Source organism: Ipomoea nil, unplaced genomic scaffold (genome assembly GCF_001879475.1).
Source record: "Ipomoea nil cultivar Tokyo-kokei standard unplaced genomic scaffold, Asagao_1.1 scaffold2159, whole genome shotgun sequence".
Taxonomy (NCBI): domain Eukaryota; kingdom Viridiplantae; phylum Streptophyta; class Magnoliopsida; order Solanales; family Convolvulaceae; genus Ipomoea; species Ipomoea nil.
The window spans coordinates 828,072-854,708 of NW_017618587.1; the positions used below are offsets into that span (position 1 = coordinate 828,072).

General features: G+C 38.3%; 7 protein-coding genes across 9 annotated transcripts; 3 read left to right on the forward strand and 4 right to left on the reverse strand.

Annotated features, from left to right (window-relative positions):
• The first annotated feature begins 351 nt into the window (after positions 1–351).
• Positions 352–2,094, forward strand: LOC109149364 (UDP-glycosyltransferase 89B2-like). Its single transcript, XM_019297096.1, has one exon. It carries the CDS (start codon positions 429–431, stop codon positions 1,929–1,931), a length of 1,503 nt encoding a protein of 500 aa, XP_019152641.1. The 5' UTR covers positions 352–428; the 3' UTR covers positions 1,932–2,094.
• Positions 2,095–4,462: 2,368 nt separating this feature from the next.
• Positions 4,463–7,377, reverse strand: LOC109149368 (pre-mRNA-splicing factor CWC15-like). Its single transcript, XM_019297101.1, has 2 exons — positions 7,004–7,377; positions 4,463–4,907 (listed from the first exon to the last, which is right to left on the reverse strand). Exons 1-2 carry the CDS (start codon positions 7,340–7,342, stop codon positions 4,497–4,499), a joined length of 750 nt encoding a protein of 249 aa, XP_019152646.1. The 5' UTR covers positions 7,343–7,377; the 3' UTR covers positions 4,463–4,496.
• A 2,004-nt stretch (positions 7,378–9,381) lies between these two features.
• On the reverse strand, positions 9,382–11,615 carry LOC109149367 (probable serine/threonine-protein kinase DDB_G0291350). Its single transcript, XM_019297100.1, has 6 exons — positions 11,300–11,615; positions 10,997–11,139; positions 10,636–10,782; positions 10,346–10,531; positions 10,080–10,204; positions 9,382–9,854 (listed from the first exon to the last, which is right to left on the reverse strand). Exons 1-6 carry the CDS (start codon positions 11,502–11,504, stop codon positions 9,626–9,628), a joined length of 1,035 nt encoding a protein of 344 aa, XP_019152645.1. The 5' UTR covers positions 11,505–11,615; the 3' UTR covers positions 9,382–9,625.
• An 826-nt stretch (positions 11,616–12,441) lies between these two features.
• Positions 12,442–16,824, forward strand: LOC109149359 (uridine-cytidine kinase C-like). 3 transcript variants are annotated; one of them, XM_019297088.1, is made up of 14 exons: positions 12,442–12,652; positions 13,208–13,563; positions 13,638–13,752; positions 13,852–14,047; positions 14,146–14,259; positions 14,335–14,508; positions 14,631–14,825; positions 14,976–15,098; positions 15,183–15,295; positions 15,396–15,516; positions 15,616–15,888; positions 16,088–16,268; positions 16,449–16,519; positions 16,571–16,824. In XM_019297088.1, exons 2-13 carry the CDS (start codon positions 13,224–13,226, stop codon positions 16,514–16,516), a joined length of 2,013 nt encoding a protein of 670 aa, XP_019152633.1. In that variant the 5' UTR covers positions 12,442–12,652; positions 13,208–13,223; the 3' UTR covers positions 16,517–16,519; positions 16,571–16,824. The 3 variants fall into 3 exon arrangements, with proteins under 3 accessions (XP_019152633.1, XP_019152632.1, XP_019152634.1); XM_019297087.1 differs by having other exon boundaries at positions 16,449–16,824; XM_019297089.1 differs by having other exon boundaries at positions 12,444–12,652; positions 16,088–16,824.
• LOC109149365 (enolase 1, chloroplastic) lies at positions 16,712–19,272 on the reverse strand. The gene is made up of 7 exons (XM_019297098.1): positions 18,653–19,272; positions 18,253–18,560; positions 17,884–18,038; positions 17,495–17,812; positions 17,260–17,406; positions 17,131–17,181; positions 16,712–16,999 (listed from the first exon to the last, which is right to left on the reverse strand). The coding sequence occupies exons 1-7, from the start codon at positions 19,081–19,083 to the stop codon at positions 16,934–16,936; spliced, it is 1,476 nt and encodes a 491-aa protein (XP_019152643.1). The 5' UTR covers positions 19,084–19,272; the 3' UTR covers positions 16,712–16,933.
• A 236-nt stretch (positions 19,273–19,508) lies between these two features.
• LOC109149366 (uncharacterized protein C57A10.07) lies at positions 19,509–22,204 on the reverse strand. The gene is made up of 4 exons (XM_019297099.1): positions 22,093–22,204; positions 21,049–21,965; positions 20,227–20,351; positions 19,509–20,034 (listed from the first exon to the last, which is right to left on the reverse strand). The coding sequence occupies exons 2-4, from the start codon at positions 21,641–21,643 to the stop codon at positions 19,714–19,716; spliced, it is 1,041 nt and encodes a 346-aa protein (XP_019152644.1). The 5' UTR covers positions 21,644–21,965; positions 22,093–22,204; the 3' UTR covers positions 19,509–19,713.
• Positions 22,205–23,885: 1,681 nt separating this feature from the next.
• LOC109149360 (endoglucanase 12-like) lies at positions 23,886–26,321 on the forward strand. Its single transcript, XM_019297090.1, has 6 exons — positions 23,886–24,278; positions 24,368–24,681; positions 24,763–25,224; positions 25,308–25,440; positions 25,526–25,698; positions 25,918–26,321. The coding sequence occupies exons 1-6, from the start codon at positions 23,921–23,923 to the stop codon at positions 26,302–26,304; spliced, it is 1,827 nt and encodes a 608-aa protein (XP_019152635.1). The 5' UTR covers positions 23,886–23,920; the 3' UTR covers positions 26,305–26,321.
• The last annotated feature ends 316 nt before the right edge of the window (positions 26,322–26,637 follow it).

Consider the following 26,637-nt stretch of genomic DNA (forward strand, 5'->3'; position numbering starts at 1 on the left):
AGAGCGTTGAAATGGTGTTAAAGTTGATAGAATTTGAGTTGTTTAAGTATGCCATTAAAACTTTAAATTTAGATGTAAGCAACATATTTGAAAAATTATTTCTAAATAAGATTTAATTGAGACCAGATGAATTGTATCTGCAAATTAATTGAGAAATGTAAATACTTAATAACTAATTGAAAATATTACATGTATTTTCATTTTCTATTCTGAACTTTTACTTCCGTATATAAAATATAGATATTTATATTCAGACTCACATAAATAAATAAAAAATAATAATTAATATCCGTCACATCAAGAATAAAATTTAGTAAGTATAATTTGGGCCTACGAACTCCTATATATATTTTCTTCCGCCACCCAATATTGTCTGGTTAGCATATATCATCCTCTGTTCAATCAGATTACCACCTATCCCGCCGTGAATGGCTCCTCCGACCACCACCGTGTCAGAACGCCGGAGCCGCCGGGTACACGTCCTGGTATTCCCGTATCCAGCTCAAGGCCACATGCTACCTCTCTTAGATTTCACTCACCAACTCGCCCTCCGTAACGTCGTCATTACCGTACTCGTCACCCCCAAAAATCTCCCTCTTTTGTCCCCTCTTCTCTCACGCCACCCCTCCATCAACACCCTCGTTTTGCCTTTTCCGGCCAACCCTTCCATCCCCGCCGGGGTCGAGAACGCCAAGGATCTCCCTCCTAGTGGCTTCCGTGTCTTGATGGTCACTCTCGGCGGCCTCCAAGGCCAAATCGTCGACTGGTTCCGCCGCCACCCTTCTCCGCCCACTGCTATTATCTCCGATATATTCGTGGGTTTCACCCACCGCCTTGCCGCGGAGGTCGGCGTTCGACGATACGTTTTCTCCCCGTCCGGCGCGATGGCCATGTCCGTTATCTTCAGCCTGTGGCGTGAGATGCCCAAACGCAAGAATCCGAACGATGAGAGTGAGGTTTTCCGTTTTCCCAATGTTCCTAATTCTCCCGAATTCCCATGGTGGCAGCTCTCTCCGGTTTACCGGAGCTACGTGGAGGGAGACCCGAGCTCCGAGTTTATCAGACAGATGTACTTCGACAACACGGTGAGTTATGGGGTGTTGTTCAACTCGTTCAGTGCGGCGGAAGGGGTGTATTTGGACTATCTGAGGACGTATTTGGGGCACGACCGGATCTGGTCCGTCGGCCCCCTTCTGCCGCCGGACGGCCCGGCGGAGAGGGGCGGATCCGCCGCAGTTTCCGCCGCCGACATACTGAGTTGGCTCGACTCGCGCGAGGACAACTCAGTGATTTACGTCTGCTTCGGCAGCCAGGCAGTCTTAACCGACCAGCAAATGGAGGCCCTAGCGGCGGGGCTAGAAAAGAGCGGAGTCAACTTTCTATGGTCAACCAAGGGCCCCACCAAGGGCCACGTGGGCGAAGGATACGGAACAATACCGCCTGGGTTCCAACAACGGGTGGGCCCGAGAGGGCTGGTCATCCAAGGCTGGGTCCCACAAACGCTGATCCTAAACCACCCCGCCGTGGCGGCGTTTTTAACCCATTGCGGCTGGAATTCAACGATGGAAGGCGTAATCGCCGGCGTGCCGTTGCTGACGTGGCCGATGGGAGCCGATCAATACACTAACGCTAACCTCCTGGTGGACGAGCATAAAGTTGCGGTCAGAGCGAGTGAGGGTGATAAGACCGTTCCCGACTCGGACGAGTTGGCTGGTTTACTCAGCAAAGCCGTGAAAGAGAAAGGAGCAGAGGTGAGGGCTAATGCACTGCGGCTGAGAACGGCGGCGATGGATGCTATCAAGGACGGTGGAGATTCCTTCAACAATCTCGACAACTTCGTCAAACATTTGTACGAAGAGGCTTCGGAAATTCCTAAGGAATCTTCGAACTCTCCGATGATTTCCGCCCCGGTTCCGGCATTTGCTGCTTAGTATAAAGACGTGTGAATTCACCATCACTGTATTACATACAAGTTACTGGTTAAGGTTTCATGTCTTATGTTTCTTAATTTGGTGTTTTAATGGACCTATTATTACTATAGAAGACTATTAAGTCTTTTTTTTTTTTTTAGTAAATTCTAATTTCATTTTTGATAAGAGTATATAATTAATTATATATTAGTAATTGTCTAGTGCGATGCACGTACTATTATTAATTTAACAAATTTATCAATTAAATTTTTGACATACTCTAAATTAGCAAAGAAATTAATGGCTGTGGAAACAGAAAAACTTACCTGAGTTCTTCCGCTCCTAGAAATATTCATCATCCCTAGATTGCACTGTATAAAGCTTATAGGAGATCTAAGCTCCCAAAAATATTATTCTCCCTATTCTAGTCACGATCATCCTCCTCATTCCAACCACAACAAAAACATAATTGTAGTATTATATTGGTTGTGGATGATGACTTATTTATAATGTTGAAGTAGGTGTAGATGTTCATGTAAATATTGAAACATGTGGTTATTGAAATTTGTAAGAATGTTTTATTTATTGCAATAAATGTGAACACAGTTAATGTATTCATACTTTGCTAATGTCATTTGCAATTGATGTGGAGATACTAAATGCTTATATGGGCATCCTCAATAGATAAGTTTTTTAGCACAAGTTTTTAGGTGCCAAATAAGATAGAGGAGAGAAAAAAATATGTGAAAAAATAAAAAGAAAAAAAAAACAAAGCTCGAACAAAAAATTGACCCGCAAACTTCCTTCTCTCTCTTAGTGAGACCCACAAACTCTGAAAAAACTTCGGCAGGACCCTACTCCTTCTCCCTCCTCTCTCTCTCTCTTTTAAGTCGACATTTTTTTCCTAAAAAACTGTGAACAATCCCTTAATGGGGATACTCTTAGAAACATAACATAAGTATTGCAATGTTAATTTTTAATTATGGATCAACAATTATACTCAAATTAATTTTGTGAATTACTCTCCACTCCACTAAACTCTTTTATTATTATTCACTTTGATTTTCTTTCATCTTTATTTAATATTTATGATGATTATGAAGTTCCTAAATCCTTGATATTTCATAACTCTCAAATGCACCAAATGGAAGGAAATTTTTTTTCCCTGAATTCTGCTAACAATCTCCTTAATGGGGATGCTCTTAGAAACATAACATAATTATTGCAATGTTAATTTTTAATTATGAATCAACAATTATTACTCAAATTAATTTTGTGAATTACTCTCCACTACACTACACTCTTTTTTATTATTATTCACTTTGATTTTCTTTCATCTTTATTTAATTATTTATGATGATTATGAAGTTTCTAAACTCTTGATATTCCATAACTCTCAAATGCATCAAATGGAGGGAAAAAATTTTCACCTTGATTTCTCTATATTATATATAGAGATGAATTGATAAATTGTCATCCAATCACCGTAAAGAAAGACCCCTTATAATATTTTAGTTACGACTTTAGTAGTTGTTTTCGTCACTAATTATTCGGTGTACACACGTTTAATTAGCCTCTAAATATTATGAATAGTTGCATATTTAATTTAATCCCCACCTAACATCTATTGATTCTAAGTGCTATTATGAAAGCTTTATCACTTTATTAACATCTATTGAGCACACGAGGAAATGTCTACCAATTTAAATATTTAATAATTGTTATTTGGAGTTAAAGATTTTGTTAAATGAGTAATTTTTAATGATAACTTAGAACTAAATGTGTATTAACCAAACAGCTGAAGACAAGAATATTTCATTTGATCTTTATCTCGAGATGAGTGACCCAGTGAGTAGACAGTCGTTATATCGTAGACCACGGTTAAAACGGTGCCGTTTCTTTAAGTAAAGAAACGGCGCGCCGTTACTGTTAACGGAGTGCGCATTTTTTATGTGTTAATTACCAACTGAACTACAGTGTATCTAAACTGACACTATAGTATATCTAAACCGACATTGCCTCACGTATTATTTTATATATTATCAAATGAAACTGCAGTTATATTAAAATGATATTATAGTTATGGTGAAATGAAACTGCAATGTATATAAAATGAAACTGAATAATATTTCACATATTTGACTGTATATTGTGCAATGAAGCTGTAGTTATATCGAAATGATCATGTAGTTGTGTTTTAATGAAAGTATAGTGTATATAAAATAAAATTAAATAACATTTTCACATATTTGAGTGCATAAATATCGAATAAAGCTATAGTTATATCGAAATGAGACTGTAGTTGTTGAATTGAAACTGCAGTGTATACAAAATGAAACTGAATAACAGAGTTACTTTTTTGAGAAACGGGTGTCGTTTCTTTTCATTAAACAAAACGGCGCAAAGCTCGGTGCATGATCGATTATGCAGCGTGGTGAACGATATAATTTGCCATGAGTAGAGCATAATTTTTGTCTAAAAAAATTACAAGTTTTATTAATATGAGGCGATCGAGTGAGTCAAACAAAATTCTAATACCAAAAGATTAGAAATTTGATTCTTTAACACCTAGCTATTGAGATTTTACTAGTTGTCTTTAGACACTTTTTTACTCTCCTTGGAACTATAAACAGGCACAGTTCTCTTCCCTTCCTTCTTCTTCTTAACCCATGGCGTCTTAACCTTGTAGCTGGAGCTACTACTCTCACCATTCCGGCCGGCGTTGTGCTTCCGGCGGTGAGTATGGCCGGACGAGGCATCAGAAGCCATGGAATCATCATCATCATCCTTGTCGTCGTCGACGTGGCAATCATCTTCTTCATCACTGTTTTGTCCAATGGAATCTCCATTGCTGAATTCTTCGGAGGAATCATCATTGTTTGAGGGAGAAGCAAGATAGGTTGTCCAACCAGATTCATTGCTGCTGTGACATTCTTCTTCTTCTTCAGCAGCCTCTCCAAACATCTGGGAAGCAGACTCCATTTTTGGTGCAGCTTCCTTAATTAACTTCTCCTCTGATCCTGGCTGCCTAAACCTACTAATCAAACAAATATATTTATAGTAATTTTTGTCCAAATGTCAAACACTCAAACATGTGAAAATCATGCATCTGTAATCATTATGAACATGAATTATGTGTATTATATAACTGATGACACATAAATACTTAACATAATAGGCAGAATTCATGTTCATTATATTATATTTATGTGTATGTGTATTATGTATTAGACTAGGGTCCGCAGTACACTTAGACCTAGCAATTATGAACATGACCCGTTAACACAACACGAAACCAGACACGAAAATAACGGGTTAGTGTTTAGCCTTAACGTGTCCTAGGTCATTAAGGCGTTGACCCGTTATGTTTCGTGTCTTAACGGGTCAACCCGTTAAACATATTAAGAACTCGTTTAACCCGTTAATATTATCGTGTTAACCCGTTAACACGAACCCGTTTACCAAACCTGTTTATAACCGTTAAGAATCATTGTCATTTAGGTAAGAATTATTGTCATTATTGAGATTACAAAAGATATTATGAACATGACTAATGATGAATTTACTACATTAGGCCAAGATCCTACACCAATTAATTGATGTTCAACAATTTGAAATTTGAATTTTATTGTGTTCAATTTTATTCTAAAAACTTGTATAGACTCCTTTAATTATGATTTTGAAAGTTATTTTATCTTTTTATAAATGTTATGAATTGAATATTTTTACTTTGTTTGATGAATTTAACGGTAGTTTTTATTTATTTATTTATTTTTATATAGAACTTAACTTTAAATTTTACTGTAGTTTTTTTAAAAGTATATTAATAGAAATAGCGGGTTTAAACGGGTTTCGTGTCGACGCGACTTGAAACCTGTTAACAAAATGTGTCTATTGTGTCAACCCGTTTAACCGGTTAACAAATCGTGTTCGTGTTAAAAATTTGAACCCATTAACCATAACGTGTCGTGTCCGTGTTTAGCCTTATCGTGTTCGTGTCTTTATCGTGTCGACCCGTTAACGGATTTGTATACACGAATTGCCAGGTCTAGGGTACACTGGTCCACGATATAATGATTGACCTTAAATGTCAAAACTTGATTTGGTAAATCTTGATCTTTTAAATTTGTCTCCCTTGCTTTATGGCTTTGTTCATGCATGTTCTCTTCTCACATTAATGTTGCAAATCTGCAAAAACACACCCCATATTGTGGCTAAGCATATATTTATATATTCATTTGTGGACAAAAATAACATTTAATTTCACACTAACCCTTTGTTTTGACTTGAATAATTAAGACACATCTCACTAGGTGATAGGTTTTTTCATTTGTAAAATTATATGATATATAGTTCCATTTTTTCCTTTGTACATAGAGAAAGTGAAACAAAAAATATTAAATAAATATAAACAAAACCACACTACGATCATGGAGTATATACCTCGTAGAGGGGTGTCAGTCAAAGAAATAAAAATTATAAGAAAGATGTTTGCGATTAGTAGCCATCTAATTTTTTAATTTTGTGCAGGAGTTTGCCTCTCTATGAATGTATTTAATGGTGCAAATCTACATACACACATACATACATATGTATAGGATGTATGCAGTATGTATGTATAGAGAGAGAGAAATAGAGAGTATTATTATGTTTAGTTGTCACGTATTATTGTAGTGAGGTGACTAGTAAATATATTTATTGATATAAATATGTATCTTTTAATAATCTCAAGTAAATTTTGAAATCATGACAATCTTGTTATAATTCATACATGCCCAACACTAATAATATAATTTTAACATAGTTACAAAGTAAAAGGTAACAGAGATAATTAACAACATTCCAAACCTGCCAAGTAACTTGTAGCTCAATGACACATCTATTACTCTCCCAAATAAAGAGTCGTAGTACTAAAAAAAAAAAAAAAAAAAACAGCATCCCAATTCCCAAACATTAAACATATATATATAATTAACTAAAATTTTGCTGTAGCAACTGATCTAACACAACACTTAAAACATGTTGCCCTCCCCCCACTACACCCAACCTAGGAAAAAACTCTTTTTTTTTAAGTACTAAACAAACAACTAAACCTGGTCACAAAAATGCTGCTTATTATTAATAGAACTCTGGGGCCTTGCCACATACAGTGGTCTGCCATCTCCCCCAAACACCACAACCACCTTAGGCTCAGGATCCAAAACCCTAATCTCCATTTCTTGCTTCTTCTTCTTCTTCTTCTTCTCATCATCTCCTTCTGATAATACTGCAGCAACAGCAGCAGGGTCATCATCCTTGTGGCTGAACAGAAGAAACAGTAATGAAGTGGCAATAATTGCCACAACGATGGCAACCCCACAGTACAGATATGGCAGTGGGGTGTTCCACTGCCAAAACCCACCACCACTTGCTTCTTCATCTGCAAACCCCATTTTTGTTTCTGTATATATATATGTTTGTGTGATCAAGAAATGGGTGTAAATCATCCTGTTTTATACTCGATCAGAGGAATAACTTAGGCCAGTACAGTGCTTTATGCAACAACAATTAAGAATATAATATAATATTCTCCTATTAATAAGTACGAGAATCATGATGTTCCTTCTGCGTCAGAGTAGTGGACATTATCCATTGATTTCTCTAACTAGATAAGAGCGTTACATAAACAATAAATTTACATGCATATATATTCTAACATATCATATAATTCATGGAGATTAATAACAATTGATTTAAAGCATGACATGCACTATAATAATGTTATATATATATTGTGAAAGTTAATTAGTACTATATTGGTGAAAGAAAAGTAGCTAGCTAGCTAGGTGAATCCGAATATGTCTGGTTAGGTCATTATCATGATAAGTGATCGAGATTGCCAGTAGCCTAATATTCTCTCTACCTTCTCCACTAAACTATTAACTTCCATATAATGCATCTTCATACTTCACCATGTTTCTACTTTATGCCCAGGTATGATAGATGTTTGATTCCCCCATACCATAATATTATGAGTATATTTAATCTCACCAAACTTTCTCATCCGAATTTAACTTTAACTAACCCAAAAATGGGTGGCCGAGTAGGTGAACCACGATTGTCGTATCTGAAGGAGTGAAGATCACGAATTCGATTCTTACTAACGCCCTCTCAGTCGAGCCCACCGCACATGGTTTTCTTAATGTAATTTAATTACCTCTTCTGTACTATGTAGTTTGTGAACTATTACAGAAGAGTAGCTAGGGCTCACCTATGTATAATTAACCTCGAATAGTGGCTGGGTATTTTTCTCGTAATATAAAAAAATATATTTAATTTTAAGTATGATTCCAATGGATAAGACCAAATAGAGAATATATACCATGCTGCTACTATTTATATATGGAGGACAACTTGTCTTTTTTTTTCCCTAGCATTATAACTCTAATCGTTTATATATATATATATATATATATATATATATATATATATATATATATATATATATATGTAAAAACAATACCAAGAATCTTTTCACTGAATGTCAGTTGATAATTAAGCCTTAATTACAATGCTAATTGCAAAGAATATATCTTTATTCTAAAATAAAAATAAAAATAAAAAAATTGACTTTGCCCACCCGGTGCCCCCACACAAGACCCGACAGAATTGTAGATGTGTAAATCACGGTGACTTAATTCTTCCAAAGCTGAACCCCAACCCTAAGGGCCCCCCACACCCCGGCTCGACAGAGCATTTGGGAGGATAGGGTGACTTAATTAATCAGAATTTTGCTCACTGCATACAAGGAGCTCCCACACTGTCACTAGTGAAATTGGGATATCTGAGTTCTTGTGACAAATTTTACCAATGTGACCAGTTGAGCTGTCCATGCGGGCAAGTCAAATCTCCTCGGTATGCCGGGAAGGCGAGGGCGCCGGCGTTGCTAGGAAGGTGGGAGCATTGTCTCCGGCCATGATAACGACGACGGTGTGGTCAGCACTGGTGACGCTACCCGCGGCCACCTCTTTGTCGCCGTCGTTTCCGACCGATGAATCCGATGCAGGTTTGCATTCAGAGCAGAAGAAGAGAAGCAAATATGCAACCATGAGACCCAATAGTAGTAGAATGGTAGCAAGGAAAATGTAAGCTGTTATGGTACCCAAACCCAAAACTCCGTCCATCTCGCCGGAAAACAGTTCCCAGAAAACAGCTTCAATGATTATAGTTCACAGAACAATAGTTGAACACACACATATATATGTGTATACGGTTTGGTTATATGAACATGACAAGAAATGGAACGGGCGAGCAGGAAAGACAAAACATATGTATATTAGTTGACTGATCGAAAAGAACATTCCAAAGGTTGTCCATTTTATATATATAGTTAGTCAATGAGTCTTCCTCTTCCTTTTCTGTATAAGGACAGTATAAGAATCAAAAGAATCCCATTAATTACTAATTAACTGCTCATGTTTAAGAATCCATATGGAAGAGAAAATTAAACATTTCATATTGAATAAATTGAAACAAAATCAAAAGATAGTCAGATAACAGTAAAAATTCCTAGCAGTATCAATATATATATATATATATATATATATATCTATATTGCTTCTATCACATTTTCACATAGTGAAGAATGGAAGGCATACATGAATACTCAACATGCTATATATGATGTTGCATGCGGGTTGTTAACAGAGTATATATTATCTCTCGTCTCGAGCTCTTCAGTGAGAAAACTTGGAGATCAACCTGTCAACATGAATTATAATGTCACCTATGCGTGGTCGGACTGTTGCTTGAGGCTGAAGCATCCACGTCACAAACTGCTGAAGGGCTTCGGGATAGGAAGGACCGGTGGGCCCAGTTGGCCATTTTACCTGAGCATTTACAATGGCCAACTGTAGACTTCCACCGGCTTCCCCAAGTGCATACTCAAAAGGAGACACTCCATACCTACAGACAAGAACCACGAATGATGCAATTACACCGTTATTTCTCATCAGAACCTCATATGACAAATGATCATAGATGAGTATCTCAAAACGAATTCAAGAAAGTGGGGTACTGTCACATTAAGCGTGCTCACTGGGTTGAGGTGAATTTCATATATAAGGTCACAAAGTTGATATTCAAAAGAAGAACCAAAAGTGACAATATGCAAGAAGAGATATGCCTTACATTATTGCATATAAAGTGCAGCCTAATGACCAAATATCAGTTCTTTCATCAATATCAGATTGGCTTGGGCAATCCCAAAGTTCAGGAGCTCGGTATGGTGCTGAAACATGCTCAGCTGCCCATTCCTACAAAATCAAAACCCACAAAATGAAAGTGAAATTAACAATTTGATTTCATAACGCAATTGTTGGATGCTAATATTGGAAAGTGTGCCTAGAAGGTATAGGGTAAAAAGAAATTTTGGAAGCATGGAGTATTAGAAACACCTGCAACTGCAAAGCCTCTGAACGAGAGCGTATTTGCCTTCTTGCAGGACGAGCACTTCCAAAATCCATCAATATTGCAAGGGGCGGCTGACCTTTTATATGTGTCAAAAGGACATTGCCAGGTTTTAAATCATTGTGTGCATATGGTGGATCAAAACTGTGCATATAATCAAGTCCTGCACAAAGCTGAACACAAACTCCTCTTTCAATTAAGGCTCAAGGCACATCGATCCTCACATCTTTATAAACACAAAATCAATTAGATAATTCTTGGTTAGTGTTCTGTTAACCTGGCGGAATATTTGCAGAACATCAGAAGTGGAAAAGGACTCCCTCTTTGCTTTCATGGTTGTGGCATTGTCCAACAAGGTTCCATCCATATGGACGGGAAACAGCAAGTACGCTTCATGCTTCCAAGATTGATCTTGAGCGGCCGCCTGGCGAAACATAAAAAGGTTCTCACAATAGAATGCATTCAAACCAAATATATCTATCTTGAAGGTTAAACAAAAAAAAAAAAAAAAAAAAAAAACAGCAATCAAATGAATGCATCCATCCAGTCTAATTAAGAATGTTCTTTCTCAATCCCAAGAGAAAATCAATATAACCTCCAAAGTTGATACCTTTTACACGAAAATGCATAGCAATTACCTTGACATTTATGATAGCATGATCAAGGAGAGGAAGCAGATTGGGATGAGTAAACAGAGAAGAAACACGGATCTCCTCCCTAACCAATTCCAGCTGTTCACTATTCTGAATCAGAACTTTCTTCATTGCATATGTTCCATCATCTTACAAATCAAACCCCAATAGTACAATTAGGGCACAATTACAACAACAAATCACAATGCAATCCAATTCTCTAATGAAAAGCTATAAGCTTTGCCATCAATTCACCAACCAATCATCAAAAATCATCCCACAAACGACGCAGAAATCAAAAAGACTAACCAGAGACATGAGAAGGGTCCTTGAATTTCTTGGAAACTCCGGGCACGGAGGGGTTGGAGAGGACCTCCTTGACGAGAAAGACGTAGGCGAAGCCACCCTCGCCGAGCTGGCGGAGGATCCTGAATCGGTTCTCATTGATCCAGACATCGCCTCCGCTGTTAGCGGCGTCGTACAGAGCGTTCAACCCAGAAAATGAACACCCCATCTTTTTGGCTATCAATGGCGGTCTCGTCTCGTCTCCCTGTGGATCGCTCGCTGCTTTGTCTTGTTACATAACAACCATTCTTCACTGCGTCCAGTTTTTCTCTTTATATGAATTATTATGATCGACAGTTTCGTTTATAATATTTATATTTGGTGATATACTGAATTTTCCATTTTATAAATATAGTAATACATTTAATTAGTACTGCCATTTTGTTTTCATTTCTATATTTCTTTTATTATATACTTTTTTGAATATTGCTGATTCTATTACCTTTTATTATATACTTATAATTGGGCTTTTAACACTAAATATTAAATATGCTTTTTTATATAACTATTTTATTAATTTAAACATTTGGCTTGTAATAATAATTATATATTAGTACCTATTTACCTACAATATTAATAGATTTAATTAACAACAAAATCAATAATTAAAAAATTAGATACAAAGTGTAAGGCTTTAAGAGACAGAGTCTTATATTAATGACTTTTGTAATGTGATTACAAGATGGATTGTAATATCTTAACAAGATAAATATAAAAAATTTATACAACTTTAACTTGTAATTGACTCAAAAAATGGTAAGCGATTAACGTCATTTTAATCACGTCGATACGCTCCATCAGCCCTTGCTCTTAAATTGTTGAGGCTGAGCATTAGGCTCGGCTTTGGGCGCCTAGGGCCGAGCTCGACTATGGGGTCTCGAGACTGATTAAATTTATCTTGATTCGTTCTTCAAAATTAACTTGTTCTGAACCTATTTCAATATATGCATCAAATATAAATATAAATATAAATATTATAATTAAAGTGAAGACTTTTAAGATACTTTTAAGCTAAGTCGGACCTCTTCAGCTTTCTTTAGTCTCTTTGGTCAACTGTCGACGATGACAACACCACACAACTGAATAGATAAAGATTAACTAATGATTGGGAGAAGAAAATTAACTAAAAATGATGAGTCAACCGTGTTCGGATTACTGTTACTGATCGACTTCGATTTGTCCGATGTGTGAACCATTATCGGATTAACAATCGTTACTTCCTCTTTTCCCTTCCACCGCTCTAAAAACCCCATCTTTCTGCTATTATTTCATCCATCATCCACACACACAGTTCTCTGCAGTCTCTGAAACACAAAGGTTTGTGTTATTTAGTTTCCAGAACTTTTTTTTCTTTTTGATTGTTTGCTATTGGGTATGAAATTTTTGCTTTCTGGGCAGTTCTCGAAAATGCTAGTGTTTAGCTGATTATTTTCTGTTGAATTAAATAAGGTTTGATCTCACTATGTTTAGCTCAAAAGCATTTTTTTTTATGGTGTATTTGGTCATAAAGTTTCTGCTTTCTGGGAAATCTGGTGGTTATTCAATTGAATGATTCTGATTAGCTTTTGCTGAATTTGATCTCACTATTTTGCCTGCCTGCAAAGTTTATGCTTTCTGGGGAATTCTTGAAATTGGATAGTTAAGTAAAGGTTTAAACTTTAAAGACATCATTGATAGCCTATTTGCTTCTGGATTGAATAGTTCTGCTCACTTTCTGCTTTGATAAGTTGGTTGTGTGGTCTAAAAGTTACTCTTTTTTTTGGGAAAATTACCTAGCTTTTGATTAATGAATTATGTGAATTGGATTTCCTTGTACAGTTTCATAGGTTCCTGTTTGATTCTCATTAGTTAGGCCTTTTGTTGTTGTTGTAGAATATTAGAGATATTGATGGCTCAGGATAGTGTTTCGAGTCTTGAATCACCCAGGAAAAGATCTGGCTTACTGAGAGATCAAGTCCAGCTGGTGAAAAGAAGGGACACGGGTCGTTATGAGATTGTCCCAATTCAAGATACTCTGTCATTTGAAAAAGGATTCTTCATCGTGATCCGGGCATGCCAATTGTTGGCTCAAAAGAACGATGGAATCACGCTGGTTGGAGTGGCAGGCCCTTCTGGTGCTGGAAAGACTGTGTTTACCGAAAAGATTCTCAACTTTATGCCTAGTATTGCTGTCATAAACATGGACAACTACAACGATCCAAGTCGGATTATCGATGGAAACTTTGATGGTTACTTACAAAACATTCCACTCACGAGAAAATTACTTGTTATTTACGCTAACGAGTGGTAATTTTTTAAACAGATCCACGCTTGACGGACTACGAAACTTTGCTCGAGAATATCCGAGGCTTAAAAGCTGGAAAGTCTGTTCAAGTTCCTATATATGACTTCAAATCTAGTTCTCGTAGTGGATACAGGTCAACCATTTCTTTGCTTTCCGAACCTTATGTTAGTTTGTTGCTAGCTTGTTATTCGTTGCTTAGAATAGTTTCTTGTATCGTGGTTCCATTTGACAGGACGGTTGATGTTCCCAGTTCTCGAGTAGTACTCATTGAAGGGATTTACGCCTTGAGTGAAAAGTTGCGGCCCATGATAGATCTTCGTGTCTCAGTCACCGGTGGAGTGCACTTCGACCTGGTAAAACGGGTTCTTAGGGACATTCAACGTGTTAACCAAGATCCAGAAGAAATAATACATCAAATCTCCGAAACGGTTTGGCTGCAATTATTATTATATCTCACTTTATGGCATTCATTTTTTCGAAAAGGTTGAATCTTTACATGATTCGTGCTGCATTTTGCTGTGAACAGGTCTACCCGATGTACAAGGCCTTCATCGAACCAGATCTTCAGACAGCCCATATAAAAATCACCAACAAGTTTAACCCATTCTCCGGGTTCCAGAATCCCACTTATGTTTTAAAGGTAATTAAGCACTAAGAATCTCGACTTTTCTTATTTTCACTGTCTATCTCTGAGTGAATGCATTTTCTTTTGTAGTCTTCGAAGACGGTCCCACCAGATCAGATCAAGGCTGTTCTTTCCGAGGAACACAAAGAAACCAATGAAGAAACATATGATATTTTTTTGCTGCCCCCAGGTGAAGATCCCGAAGCTTGCCAATCGTATCTGAGGATGAGGAACCGGGATGGCAGATACACTCTCATGTTTGAGGTACCTGTTAAAAAAGCATTAGTCTTTAACTACTACATAGTACATAGGACACCATTCTGTATGTTTTTTTCCTTAAAAACGAGACCATTGTGTATCATACCTTATAACGTCATTACTATCAGGAATGGGTGACAGATCCTCCCTTCATTATATCACCTCGAATTACTTTCGAAGTTAGTGTGCGTCTTCTTGGTGGCTTGATGGCCCTAGGGTACTCCATTGCGTCCATCTTGAAAAGAAGCAGTCACGTGTTCTCCGATGACAAGGTTTGTGTCAAAACCGATTGGTTGGAGCAACTGAATCGACACTATATTCAGGTATCGTAATTACAAAGTTACTAAGCTATGTTCGTACTGTATTAAAATCAGTGTTGCAAAAATCGCGCCTAGGCGGTCCCCAGGCGCCTAGCGATTTTTTCAACATTGATTAAAATAGTAATTCTATGTTCTGCTGATGCAATGTTAAAGGTGCAAGGCAAAGACCGTTCATATGTCAAATGGATTGGCACACAGCTGGGGCTCGAAGGTTCTTACATCCCTCGCACTTACATCGAACAAATTCAACTGGAAAAGCTTCTAAATGATGTTATGGTATGATATACTTAACAATTTATAGGTTTATGAGTTATGACCCCTTCCAAAATGAGACAAAATCCTCGGTCTATAACTTTTCAGGCTTTGCCAGCTGATCTTAAGACGAAACTAAGCATTGATGATGATACGGTCTTGAGCCCAAAAGAAGCTTTGTCTCAAGCCTCGGCAGATAGGAGAATGAAGTTTCTTAATCGGTAAGTCTTGAGTTTTTAAAATCACAATGTAGAGTAAGATATGAGCTAAATTTACGATGCTTTCTTGTTAGTAACTAATCTTGGTATAAATTTTGGGCAGCGGTATGTCGCTCTCATTTTCAACGCAGCGTGAAAAGCATCTTAGCAAACTGACAAAACTTGCGGTGAATAATAGGAGATACGATGTAAGAACTCCCGATTCACCAGCAGTTGCTAACCAGGTAAAATCGAACATGACAATTTATTAGCCAAGAAGATGGTGAACCCGGGAAAGAAGAAGGTGTACTATTCTCTAACCAAGTCATTCTTTTCTTTTTCAGGGTGCAATCACTCGGCTTTCTGAACAGATCTCCACACTGAGTGAGCGAATGGATGAGTTTACGTCTCGGATAGAAGAGATTAGCTCAAAATTGTCCACAAGGAGAGGCATTTCTGCTAGTCAGCCAAATTTGACGGTGTATCCAGAAGTGAGCAATGGATCAGCGCCTACTACGCTTTTTATGGCGGGTTTAGGCAATGGTTCGTTGACTAGCTCTCTGTTACCTCATTCATCATCGTCTTCTCAATTGGCACGGGAATCTGTCATGGAAGAGGTATTTGATGATCCCGACTAAAAACAGCAGTGTTGCAAAAATCGCGCCTAGGCGCTAGGCGGTCGGCCTCCTAGGCACCCTAGGCGCTCTAGGCGGTCCCCAGGTGTCTAGAGGGCGCCTAGCGATTTTTTCAACATTGAAAAACAATGAATAGAATAACGCAATTTGAACGTGGTTTGAAGTTCTATCCGGATTACAGGTTGTTGCGATTGCGAGGGGACAACGACAGATCATGCACCAGATAGACATTCTAAGCAATACCATACGTGAGACGTATGGCGAGAGGTCGCACCAAGAAAGAAGAGGAAGGCAAGAAACGGGAGCAGATATTGAATCAATCGGCATTCCTCTAATCCTCACTTTGGCGATTGGTGGTATAGGTATCTTCTTGTTCAGAACCCTGTCATCATCTTAGAGGTCAACTCGGGCGCCAAATTATATATTCGCAAACACGTACTACTATACCAAGCCATACATGTAGAGATAGATAGGGAAACCACCTCCCGTTGTCAACTGACAAGATAACTTTTCGTGTATCTGGGCTCCTATTTCTCTCATAGGTCAGCTGCAGTTGTTGGACTTCATATTTAAAACAGCGGTCAGCACTGCAAGAAAGTTTTTATCTTGAACCTTTCTTGTTTAGTTTACTGAGCAAAGAAGCGACTCGTCCCAAGGCCGGTGTGGGTTTTTATGATCCCCCGGGATTTTCAGAGATCTTGCTGCAACTTCACACCAAAATCATTCTTCTTCATTTTGCCTAATGAAAACGAGAAACAAAGGTATGGGGAATGTGGTGTAGTTGTAGTTCTTTTGAACACTTTTATAATGCAAAATCCCTTTAGTCTTCTGTCTGTTCTTTCATCATGAGTGGGCTAATACAGGCAAAATATTCATTGAAGCAGTAAAGAACTCATTTTTCACAAAACTTCTGAAAAACAAACTTATTCTTCAAGAATAATATTCTTTGATTGTTCTCCTGCTACCTTTTCCTACATGATTGAACATAAATGAGTTCTAGCTATAGTCTAATCAAGAATGCATCTTCTCATGGCGCCCTGAACGCTTCTCCAGCATAGCGAACGTTCCCAAGTTCCTCTTCTATGCGTAGAAGCTGCGACGAGATTGAAATAAGCACAGATTCAGTCATGTATGTCAAGAACACAGGAAGGTGAAAAAGTTTTCATTTTTGGAGAGAAGAAATCAAGAATCAGAGAAAGGGAAAATGCCCATCTCAATTCTCACCTGGTTATACTTGGCTAGACGTTCACTTCTGCAGGGAGCACCTGTCTTGATCTGCATAATAAGAAAGATTAAAGATAAGAATGATGAGAGATGATCTTTAAACATAGTAAAGGCTAAAGTGAAGAGAACCTGTCCACTGGCCAAACCAACAGACAAATCTGCAATGAAATTGTCCTCGGTTTCACCACTTCGGTGGCTAACCATCACACCCCACCCAGCTGCTTTGGAGTCTAATGCTGCTTGAATCGATTCAGTCACAGTACCTATTTGGTTAACCTGCAAACCATTTAAAAGATAAAAGCCTGAGAAGAAACAGAAGAATTTGTTTCATAAACAAAATGTACAGAGAGGTAAAACCACATACCTTCAGTAGCAAAGCATTGCAAGCCTTTTTCTGAATGGCTTCAGCTATTCTCTTTGGATTTGTGACCAATAAATCATCACCCACAAGCTGGATATCCACGGCGGATTGCAGTGCTGCCCATGACCTCCAATCATCTTGGTCAAAGGGATCTTCGATTGATACAATAGGGAAATCTTTCACAAACTGCTTGTATAGCTCGCAAAGGTTCTCGGGGGTAAGCACATGAGCGCCATTGTTTGGCTGATTCTTGAAGTCAAGATCATACTTCCCGTCTTTGGTAAGGAACTCTGATGCTGCAACATCCATGCCTATTTTGATCTGTACAAGGTTGTTTTAGACCACGATTGCCTCAAATGCATTGTTTGAAAAGAAACAAAAAAGACTCTTACTTTGCCAGTGTAACCCGCTTTTTCAATTGCATCCATTAGCAATACCAATCCCTCCCTATTATCCTGCACATTTGGAGCAAATCCCCCTTCATCCCCAACATTACATGCATCTTGCCCATATTTTGCTTTGATGATTCCCTTGAGGGTGTGATACACTGTTCCGATAATAGCACAGAGTATAAACAAATTTAAGCCTAATAATAGGGCAAATACTACATCCTAAAGCAACAACTCATCAGAAATCAAGTTACAGCCTTCCAGGCAATGTTGAATAAATCGCTAGGCGCAATTTTTGCAACACTGCTTACAGGTTATCAAGTACAGACATGAATATACATATATATAAGATCAAGAAAGAACTTCACGAACCTTCACTGCCCATTCGAAGGGCCTCAGCAAATGAGGTAGCTCCAACTGGTAAGATCATGAATTCTTGCATGGCCAGATTGTTACCAGCATGACTGCCTCCATTGATGACATTGAATGCAGGAACCGGCATGACGAGCTCTTTGGTTCCTGATAATTCTTGAATGTGTTTGTACAAAGGTATGCCCTTTGCTCCTGCACCAGCTCTACACACACTCAAGGAGACTCCTAGGATTGCATTTGCTCCAAGTTTGGATTTGTTTGGAGTTCCATCAATCTCCAACATAAGGGCATCAACATCTGCCTGGTTCCTTTGTAAAGATTTGGAATTTATACATAATTCAGTGGCTTAAAATTATAAGATGGCATAATTGATTGACAGAAAGATATGCTCATGTGTTACCTAATATCAACTCCGACGAGCTTTGGACCCAAGATTTCATTGATATTCTTCACAGCATTTAAGACTCCTTTGCCTCCATAAACACTCTTGTCACCATCTCTGAGCTCCAAAGCCTCGTAGATCCCGGTGGACGCTCCACTGGGCACCGCCGATCGGTAGAGCGCATCATTGCCGCCGTCAGTGACCAGATCAACTTCCACAGTCGGGTTCCCCCTGCTGTCAATGATCTGCCTCGCCTTCACGGACTTCACCTTGGCCGCCGCGGGTGCCGCGGGCGCCGTGGGAGCCACCGCCACGGAGGAGCATCGGATTGCAGATTGCCCCGGACGAACCTTAGAGGTGGCGGGCAATGAAAAGAGGGTTTTTTGAGAAACGGGGTTCTTCCAAAAGATCGGCTTTGATAGCTGAGCTGAAGCTGGAGCTAAAGCCATCGTATAAATCTTGCTTCTTTAATTATGTATGCGCAGAGGGAGAGAGAGAGAATGGGAATGGAGATCGGAGAGCGCTGAATGTATATAAAGAAGAAGAAGGTGAAAAGCATAGGGCAATCCGTCTGGCGGCGAAGAAAACAGAGAGAGAGAGAGAGAAGAGAGAGAAGAGAGAGAGGTTGGTGAAAATGGTGAATTGGTGATGGTTGGTGCATTGGAAGAGACGTTATAAGCGGGTAGGTGTCCCAATTAAAATAAAATATAAATCCTTCTTGGAATTTGAATATGAATAATGTAGTTGAATCGAATACAAATAAAATTTGAGATTTGAATATTTAACGAATACGAATAAGAATAGTCTCTAATATAGACGAATTCGAATAGAACAGCTTGATATTTGACTCAATTTCATTCGTTTACAAGTTCAATAAAGACATAAAGTTCTGATTTTTTTCTTTTCCAATTTGCTCAATAAAATCATAAAAGGAGACTACAAAAATACATTCTTTAAAAAAGAAAAAAAAAAAAAGGGTACTGTGAAATGTGAATACTGAATAGCATTCGGATTAATAAAATTTCTAAATTGTATTGATCTTTTGGTTCTTTTAGTCTTGTAAAGCTTGAAGAAGATATCTACTGAGCCCAAGGCAAGGAGCCTGGATATGGAGCTGTTCCACAGTATCTGAACAAGCCTTCAATTTCAGGGCACCCATTGGGGTAAGGAATTGTACGATGAAAGGGATCCCGCCCCAGCTTCTTGCGAGAGAGCGAGCCTTTGCATCCATAAGGATCATCCTCAAACTGGGTTCTCACAAAGGCCTCGCCTTTCAGAGCTGCTTCCCTTGAAGTTGGCGAGGATGGAGTCCCCGAGTAAAAGAATCTGGTTTCTGGAAATCTCATGGCAGTGCGGTGCAGATGCTCAAATCTCTCGCTCTTGAAGTCATAGCCTACAACCTGCATTTTGATCAAATCTCAGAATATGTTGCTCCCCTATTCATAATCTATCAAGGAATGTGTTCTTGTTGGATTAAACTCGTGACATAAAAAAGAAGTTGAATGAAGTGTTCCATGGAATTTATAGGTCAATCCATAGTAAACGATTGAATGTACAAATTCAAATGCACAGAATGTAAAAAATGGCCTTACTGTTATATTCTGTGGATAGGAACCAGTAAGTTCCCTGAACCGGCAAACACTAAAAAGAAGATTCTCAAAACTGTCTCTTGCGTGTTCTTCAGTGAGTGCCCGCTCTCTCACACTTTCTTGGTTGCCTGCACAGAATTGTGTCATACGACTTCAATATCATCACACAATTGCAAGAAGAACTCGATGTTTTGAATTGAAATTTATGGATATAAAACTTCCTTGTATAAATGCATCTAACAATTAGAAGGGATCTGGCATAGTCATGTTAACAAAGATAGAAGACATTTAAATTACTGTAACAGAGAGAAAATCCTTCCTAAGATATAAATCTTTGCTTCTGGCACCGAATTGAAGCATGTGTTCCATCTCAACTAAAAGCCTAAGCTGATAGTTGGATTGCACATTAATGGTTATATGCTCAACAGACTTCATTTATGTGCTATACATGGACCCAGTATAAAGCAAATGTGAGTACTCAAAGCAATGTAAGAAGCAAGTTTAATAGAATTGATAACAGATCAAACAAATAGCTCAGTTCTGAGCGTTTCGTGACTTTATGTTGATCAGTTTCTTCCCGTAAGTTACAAAGTAGAAACGTGGAAAAGAGGAAAGTTATCATCTTGGAGAAAAAAGCCCATAAATTAATTTAATCCGTCAAAAAACTAATTCTAAATACCAAATGCATATTAGAAAAATTATAATTCACTCATAATCAAAGAAACTCTCAAAGTATCCTAATCGTCTCTCACAAACCAGAATACGAAATCCAAAGATTTTAACTTTCCTAGAGCCCAGAACATTAGAGAAATCAGAAGAACTCACCAAACCATCCTTTAGATTCGGCAACAACCCAATAGCTTTGTGCCTCGCTTCTGGGCCCAGCCTCTTTCCTTGTCTCACCACCGCTGAACAGGAGCAATGCTGCATCATCATTTGCTGTTATTTCAACACCCTTCTGTATATGCATGACAAAAGTTGCAGCTTGGCCAGGATGCTTCTGATACGACTCCAAAAACCAAGCATTTTCCTTATCAACCCCCTCACAACTACTACTCGTATAAACCGAATGCCCAGCAACCATTACTAGATTCTTAAACTTGGCAAATGGATAGACTTCTATACCCTTGTTGAGTTTCTTATAGCTACCCATCAGTCGAAACTGGGTTTCATAGGAAGATAACATAACGATAACTATAATTGCAATACCGAAGGAGATCACAAACAGCAAAAGCGGGCAAACCTTATAATAGTACTGTATCTTGTTACCTAAAGACTTGAGCATTTTGATTGGATGAAAAGGCGAACTTTTTAGCTTTCTGGTTCTTTTGAGAATTCCAGATTCCAGGTCAAAATCACCCCTGGGGTAGGCTTGGAAGGATTTGGGACTACCAGACCCAAATGAATGGTTTGTCCTCATATAGATTGAATCCAATTTATGAAACAGCAAATGATGAGGGTTCAGGCATACCCAGAAAGAAATCAAACCCAATAAATCAATGGCAATGGCAGCATGAGATCACCACCAAAAAACAGAGATCGAAAATCAACACAGCATGAAACTACTGCTAAAAAACAAATCTTTTACTAGACCCGGAGCAGAAATTCGAGAAATAACAATGGTAAAATGGAATCCCAAATTCCAATAGAACCTGGAAACGCGTGGAGAGGAAGAACACGATCAAGAAATACCCAGTTGGAGAGTGAGCCAGGTGAAAATTCAACTGTACCTGGGCGATTTTCTTTGAACAGTATGCGAATCAATTAGCATTTAGCAGAGAATCACAGCATAGATATTCTAATTGATCAATTACTCATCCTAAAACCCAAATCACGAAATGAGAGAGCCACTGGAGCTCAAGAACTCACCGGTAAGAGAATTGATAGTCTGATTTACAAAGTTATTGTGAAATCAGGTCAGAATTTGCTCAAGTTACCCGCGGAGACCTTTCAATGATCATGAATCGTAAATGTTTATAGTGTAAAAAACGCAAAGGTGATAGGACTAATAAAATCATTTTTCTTTTCTTCTATTTTTGGTTTTACTTTTTTTCACATTTCTTTTCTTCTATTTTTGGTTTCATTTTTTTTCACATTTCTTTTTTAGTAATACTAACTCTATTACATTATAGTGTACATATTTTCTCTCATTTGAAAAAATTATAGAGGTGCCAATAAGCTATGCGCTACTTAAAAAAAAAAAAAAAAAAAAAAAAAAGGTCTCGTGTCCAACCAGATAACCATGATCACATTGCAACCAAGTAAATATTTAGTTGTTTTTTTATTTACGGAAAAATTTGTAACTATTAGACAAAAGAAGATTATACGTGAAGCTCGTGACCCTAATCAACAAATCACTATAATGATGTCTTTGTCCCAGCGAATCTTTCCCTTGCTAGATGAGGTGTCACATGAAAAACAAATTTTTTAAATATGATGACATGGTTAGCAAACTCGCTACTACAGCGAGTTTGCTAACTTGACAAAAGGTCGTCTACTGCGGCAGCGTTGTGTACTTTATTTTTTAAAAAATATATTTGGTTTCGTTGTAAGAGACTCGCAAGGTGCGTTCGTGGCAGCAGCAAGCTCATCATGGTCAGGAATTCTCGAACCCAGAATTGCAGAATCTATTGCCATCAGAGAAGCGCTAAGCTGGTCAAAACAGAAAGGCTTGGACACTTTTTGCGTTGAATCTGATGCTCAGCTGGTCATTCAAGGAATTAAATCTCATGGCTGCAACTCTTATTTTGATCTTGTTCTTAATGACATTTGTGATTTAGCTAGTGTTTTTTCTAACATTAGCTTTTCGTTTGTTAAGCGATCCGCGAATTCGGTTGCCCACTTGTTAGCTCGGGATGCCGTTTCTAATGCTGGTCGCAGGGAGTGGAATGTTTATCCCCCTTCCTTTGTATCTGTTGTTCTTTCGGCTGAAGCCGTTTAATGAATGATCTCTCGGTTTCCTCAAAAAAATATATATATATATTTTCTCATTTTTTAAAATTTTTATTTATTTTATTTTGATGTGATTTGATTATGTGAATATGACTCTTTTTTTAAGTAAAAAAAGTACTCCAGTGATGTAAAAAAAAATAGTAAATGAATTGCAAATTTACTAATGTAGAATTTTTAAAAGGGAAAGAGTATTGCATGAATAAGGACAACCTAATAAGGTACATCAACATAGGTTAGTCATAACAGACCCGTTCAAACAAAAAAGACCAACAAAGAGCTCTCATGAAGAGTTGAATTTGAAACTTTATAATTATCAATCTAACTGTTGATCAACTTGGTTAGGATTACCCCCACTATTTAATTGTTCTGGAAGTGGAGTGAGTAAATTAAAACATGATCCCATATCTCGAGCTCACGAAAGTCGTGCTTGTAATATTTGATTCCTAAACAACGTTTAGCCACAAATAATGCGTCTCACATCGATTACTAATGCTTAAGGTTATTATATAAAATTTGAGCCAAATTGGTTCAAATCCGTTGGTAGTTGAGACCAGACAAACCAAGTCCATCAACAAAAATGCCCCCAAGCAGAAAAGGAATAATTCTGTTGGCTTATGTATTGTCACTACATCATGCATTGTAGATGTCCCTTTACAAGACAAAACTCCTTAATCTCCTCAATCTTATGTACTTTCCCATGAATCACTTCTCATACAAAACACATTCTCCCCACCATCTTTAGACCATGTCAACACAACAAGATTTCCACACTCATGTCCACACCATTTCCGAGGCCGGCCGCCTCCTCCCGTCGGCCGGCAGGTGGACCGCCATCGACCTCGACTTCAACCTCCTCCCCCGATCGGCCACCGGGCTCGATTCCCTCCCTTCGAGCTTCTCAAAGTCCATTGATTTCAACCTCACAATCACTGACAAACACCACTTCAAGAGGTTTCTTTACATAGCAGCCTTCCTGCTTCTCATCATCCCTGCATTAGTCCTTCTCCTCCATTTTTTCCCACACAAGAAACACCACAAAAATTCCTCCAAGAATCTCACACTGGCCCTCAACCAAGCCCTCCTCTTCTTTGATGCACAGAAATGTAATTAAAATCATATTTCTCAGACACCCTTTTCTCATCAAGTTACTGTTTTTGTCTGGTTTAATTGGCTTCTTTTTTTTTTTTTTCAGCGGGGCCTTATCGGACGAATGATCTGATCAAATTCCGGGGGGATTCGGGGATGAAAGACGGGAGTAGCAGTGATAAACATCCAGATCTTGTGGGAGGGTTTTATGATTCTGGCAAGAACATAAAGCTGAGCTCCACAACAGCTTATTCTGTGACCTTATTGAGCTGGACAGTGATTGAATATCACCAGAAATATGCAGATTTAGGTGAGCTTGATCATGTGAAAGACATCATAAAATGGGGGAGTGATTATCTCCTCAAACTATATGTTCCTCCAAACATCACTTCTGGGACTTCTGCAATTCTGTATTCTCAGGTCTGCAACTCACTCAACAATATCAGCCTAAAACCACGATTTTTTCGATAATCTTGAATTCATGAAACCTCTGATTTCCAGGTTGGTGGGAACAACACAAACTCAGAAAACGACATAAAATGCTGGCAAAGACCAGAAGACATGACTTACACAAGACAGGTCTCTGTCTGTGATCTTGCAGCCTCGGATTTAGCAGGAGAAATAGTTGCAGGAATGTCTGCTGCATCAATAGTCTTCAGAGAAGATAAAACTTATTCCCAGAAATTAGTTCAAGCTGCAGAGAGCTTATTCACCATGACAAATACCACAGCCAAGAAAGCCATGTACACGACTATAAACCAATGTGGAGGAAACGCGAGGCAGTTCTACAACTCAACGAGCTACAAAGACGAGTTGGTCTGGGGAGGAACTTGGCTGTTTTTCGCCACTGGGAACGAGACTTATCTCAAGTATGCAACCGAGAATCTTAAAGAAGCTGAGGAGGAAGAAGCGGTGTCTGAGAAAGGGGTGTTTTATTGGAACAACAAACTCACTGCTAACATGGTATTTCTGGTTCAGTAGTCTTGAAATTGAGATAATTCATGATGTTTTCAGCAAAGTACTAACTTTTCACCTGGTTTTTGTAGATCCTGCTAACAAGAATCAGATTTTTCAGAGATCTTGGCTACCCTTTTGAGTATGCTTTTGTATCATCAACTAACAGAACTGACCTGCTAATGTGTTCATACACTTCCAATCAAAAGTTCAGTAAGACAGAAGGTATTTAATTTATTTTGCAGTTTCTGCTAACCTAACCACTGCAAATACTGATTTCTGATTTTCTCTAATCTGAAACTATAATCAGGGGGATTGATCCTCTTAAATCCTGACAATGGTGCCCCCCTCCAGTATGCTGTGACTGCATCTTTTCTCAGCAAACTGTACAGTGACTATCTTGAGCTTCTGCATAGGTTCCATGGCAGCTGCAACAGTGCTGTTTTTTCTCTGCAAAACCTCAGAGATTTCTCCATGTCACAGGTAATTAAGACAGCAACCTAAGTGTTGAGATTAACAAGAACAAGAAACAATAATAATGACAAAAAGTAAAGAAGACAAGATTTACGTGGTTCTGCAATCTGCCTTTTATGATGGTGACACAACCCATTAGGATACAACCAATATATTTACAGGCATCTAGTTCCATTGGGTCTAACTATTGAACTATATATGAGATTTTCTTGAAATATATGTTTGCAGGTGAACTACATTCTAGGGGATAATCCTGGGAAGATGAGCTATGTGGTTGGATATGGTGAAAGGTATCCACTTCAGGTTCATCATAGAGCTGCATCGATCCGTTGGGATGATCGTCGATACTTGTGTTCAGAAGGAGAGCAATGGCTGGAGTCTAAAGAGGCAAATCCAAACACCCTTGTTGGAGCAATGGTTGGTGGACCTGATAAAAGTGAGAGTTTCTGGGATGAGAGGAAGCAGCCATGGTTCACAGAGCCAAGCATTTCCAGTAATGCTGGTTTGGTGGCTGCCCTTATTGCACTCCATGCTCCTCCTTCCCATTCTTCTGCTTCAAATAATGGTGTGAATCTAGGCCTAGACAAGTTGGGTTTATTTGACAAAGTTCATTAGGTTATTGAGATTTTCTTGAAATTTTTACTATATGAAGTTAGTTGATCAGTATGAGAGTAATGATGTAACATGTATTTCATTTAAGGAATTAAGATTGAATCCATTAGAGTTATTATGTCTAGAGGTTATTCCACCATATATTTCTTCTCAAAATGTTGAATCTCCAATCCCAAAGGCCCACACACCCCGGTCCAACAAAGTATTTGGGATAATGTAATTAAATCATGATAACTCAACTGAACACAGAGGCTAGACCTTTGCTTACTGCGCACAAGGAGGTTATTCCACCATATATTGGTAAGAGGGGGGGAGGGCGGAGGAGGGGTCTGAGTA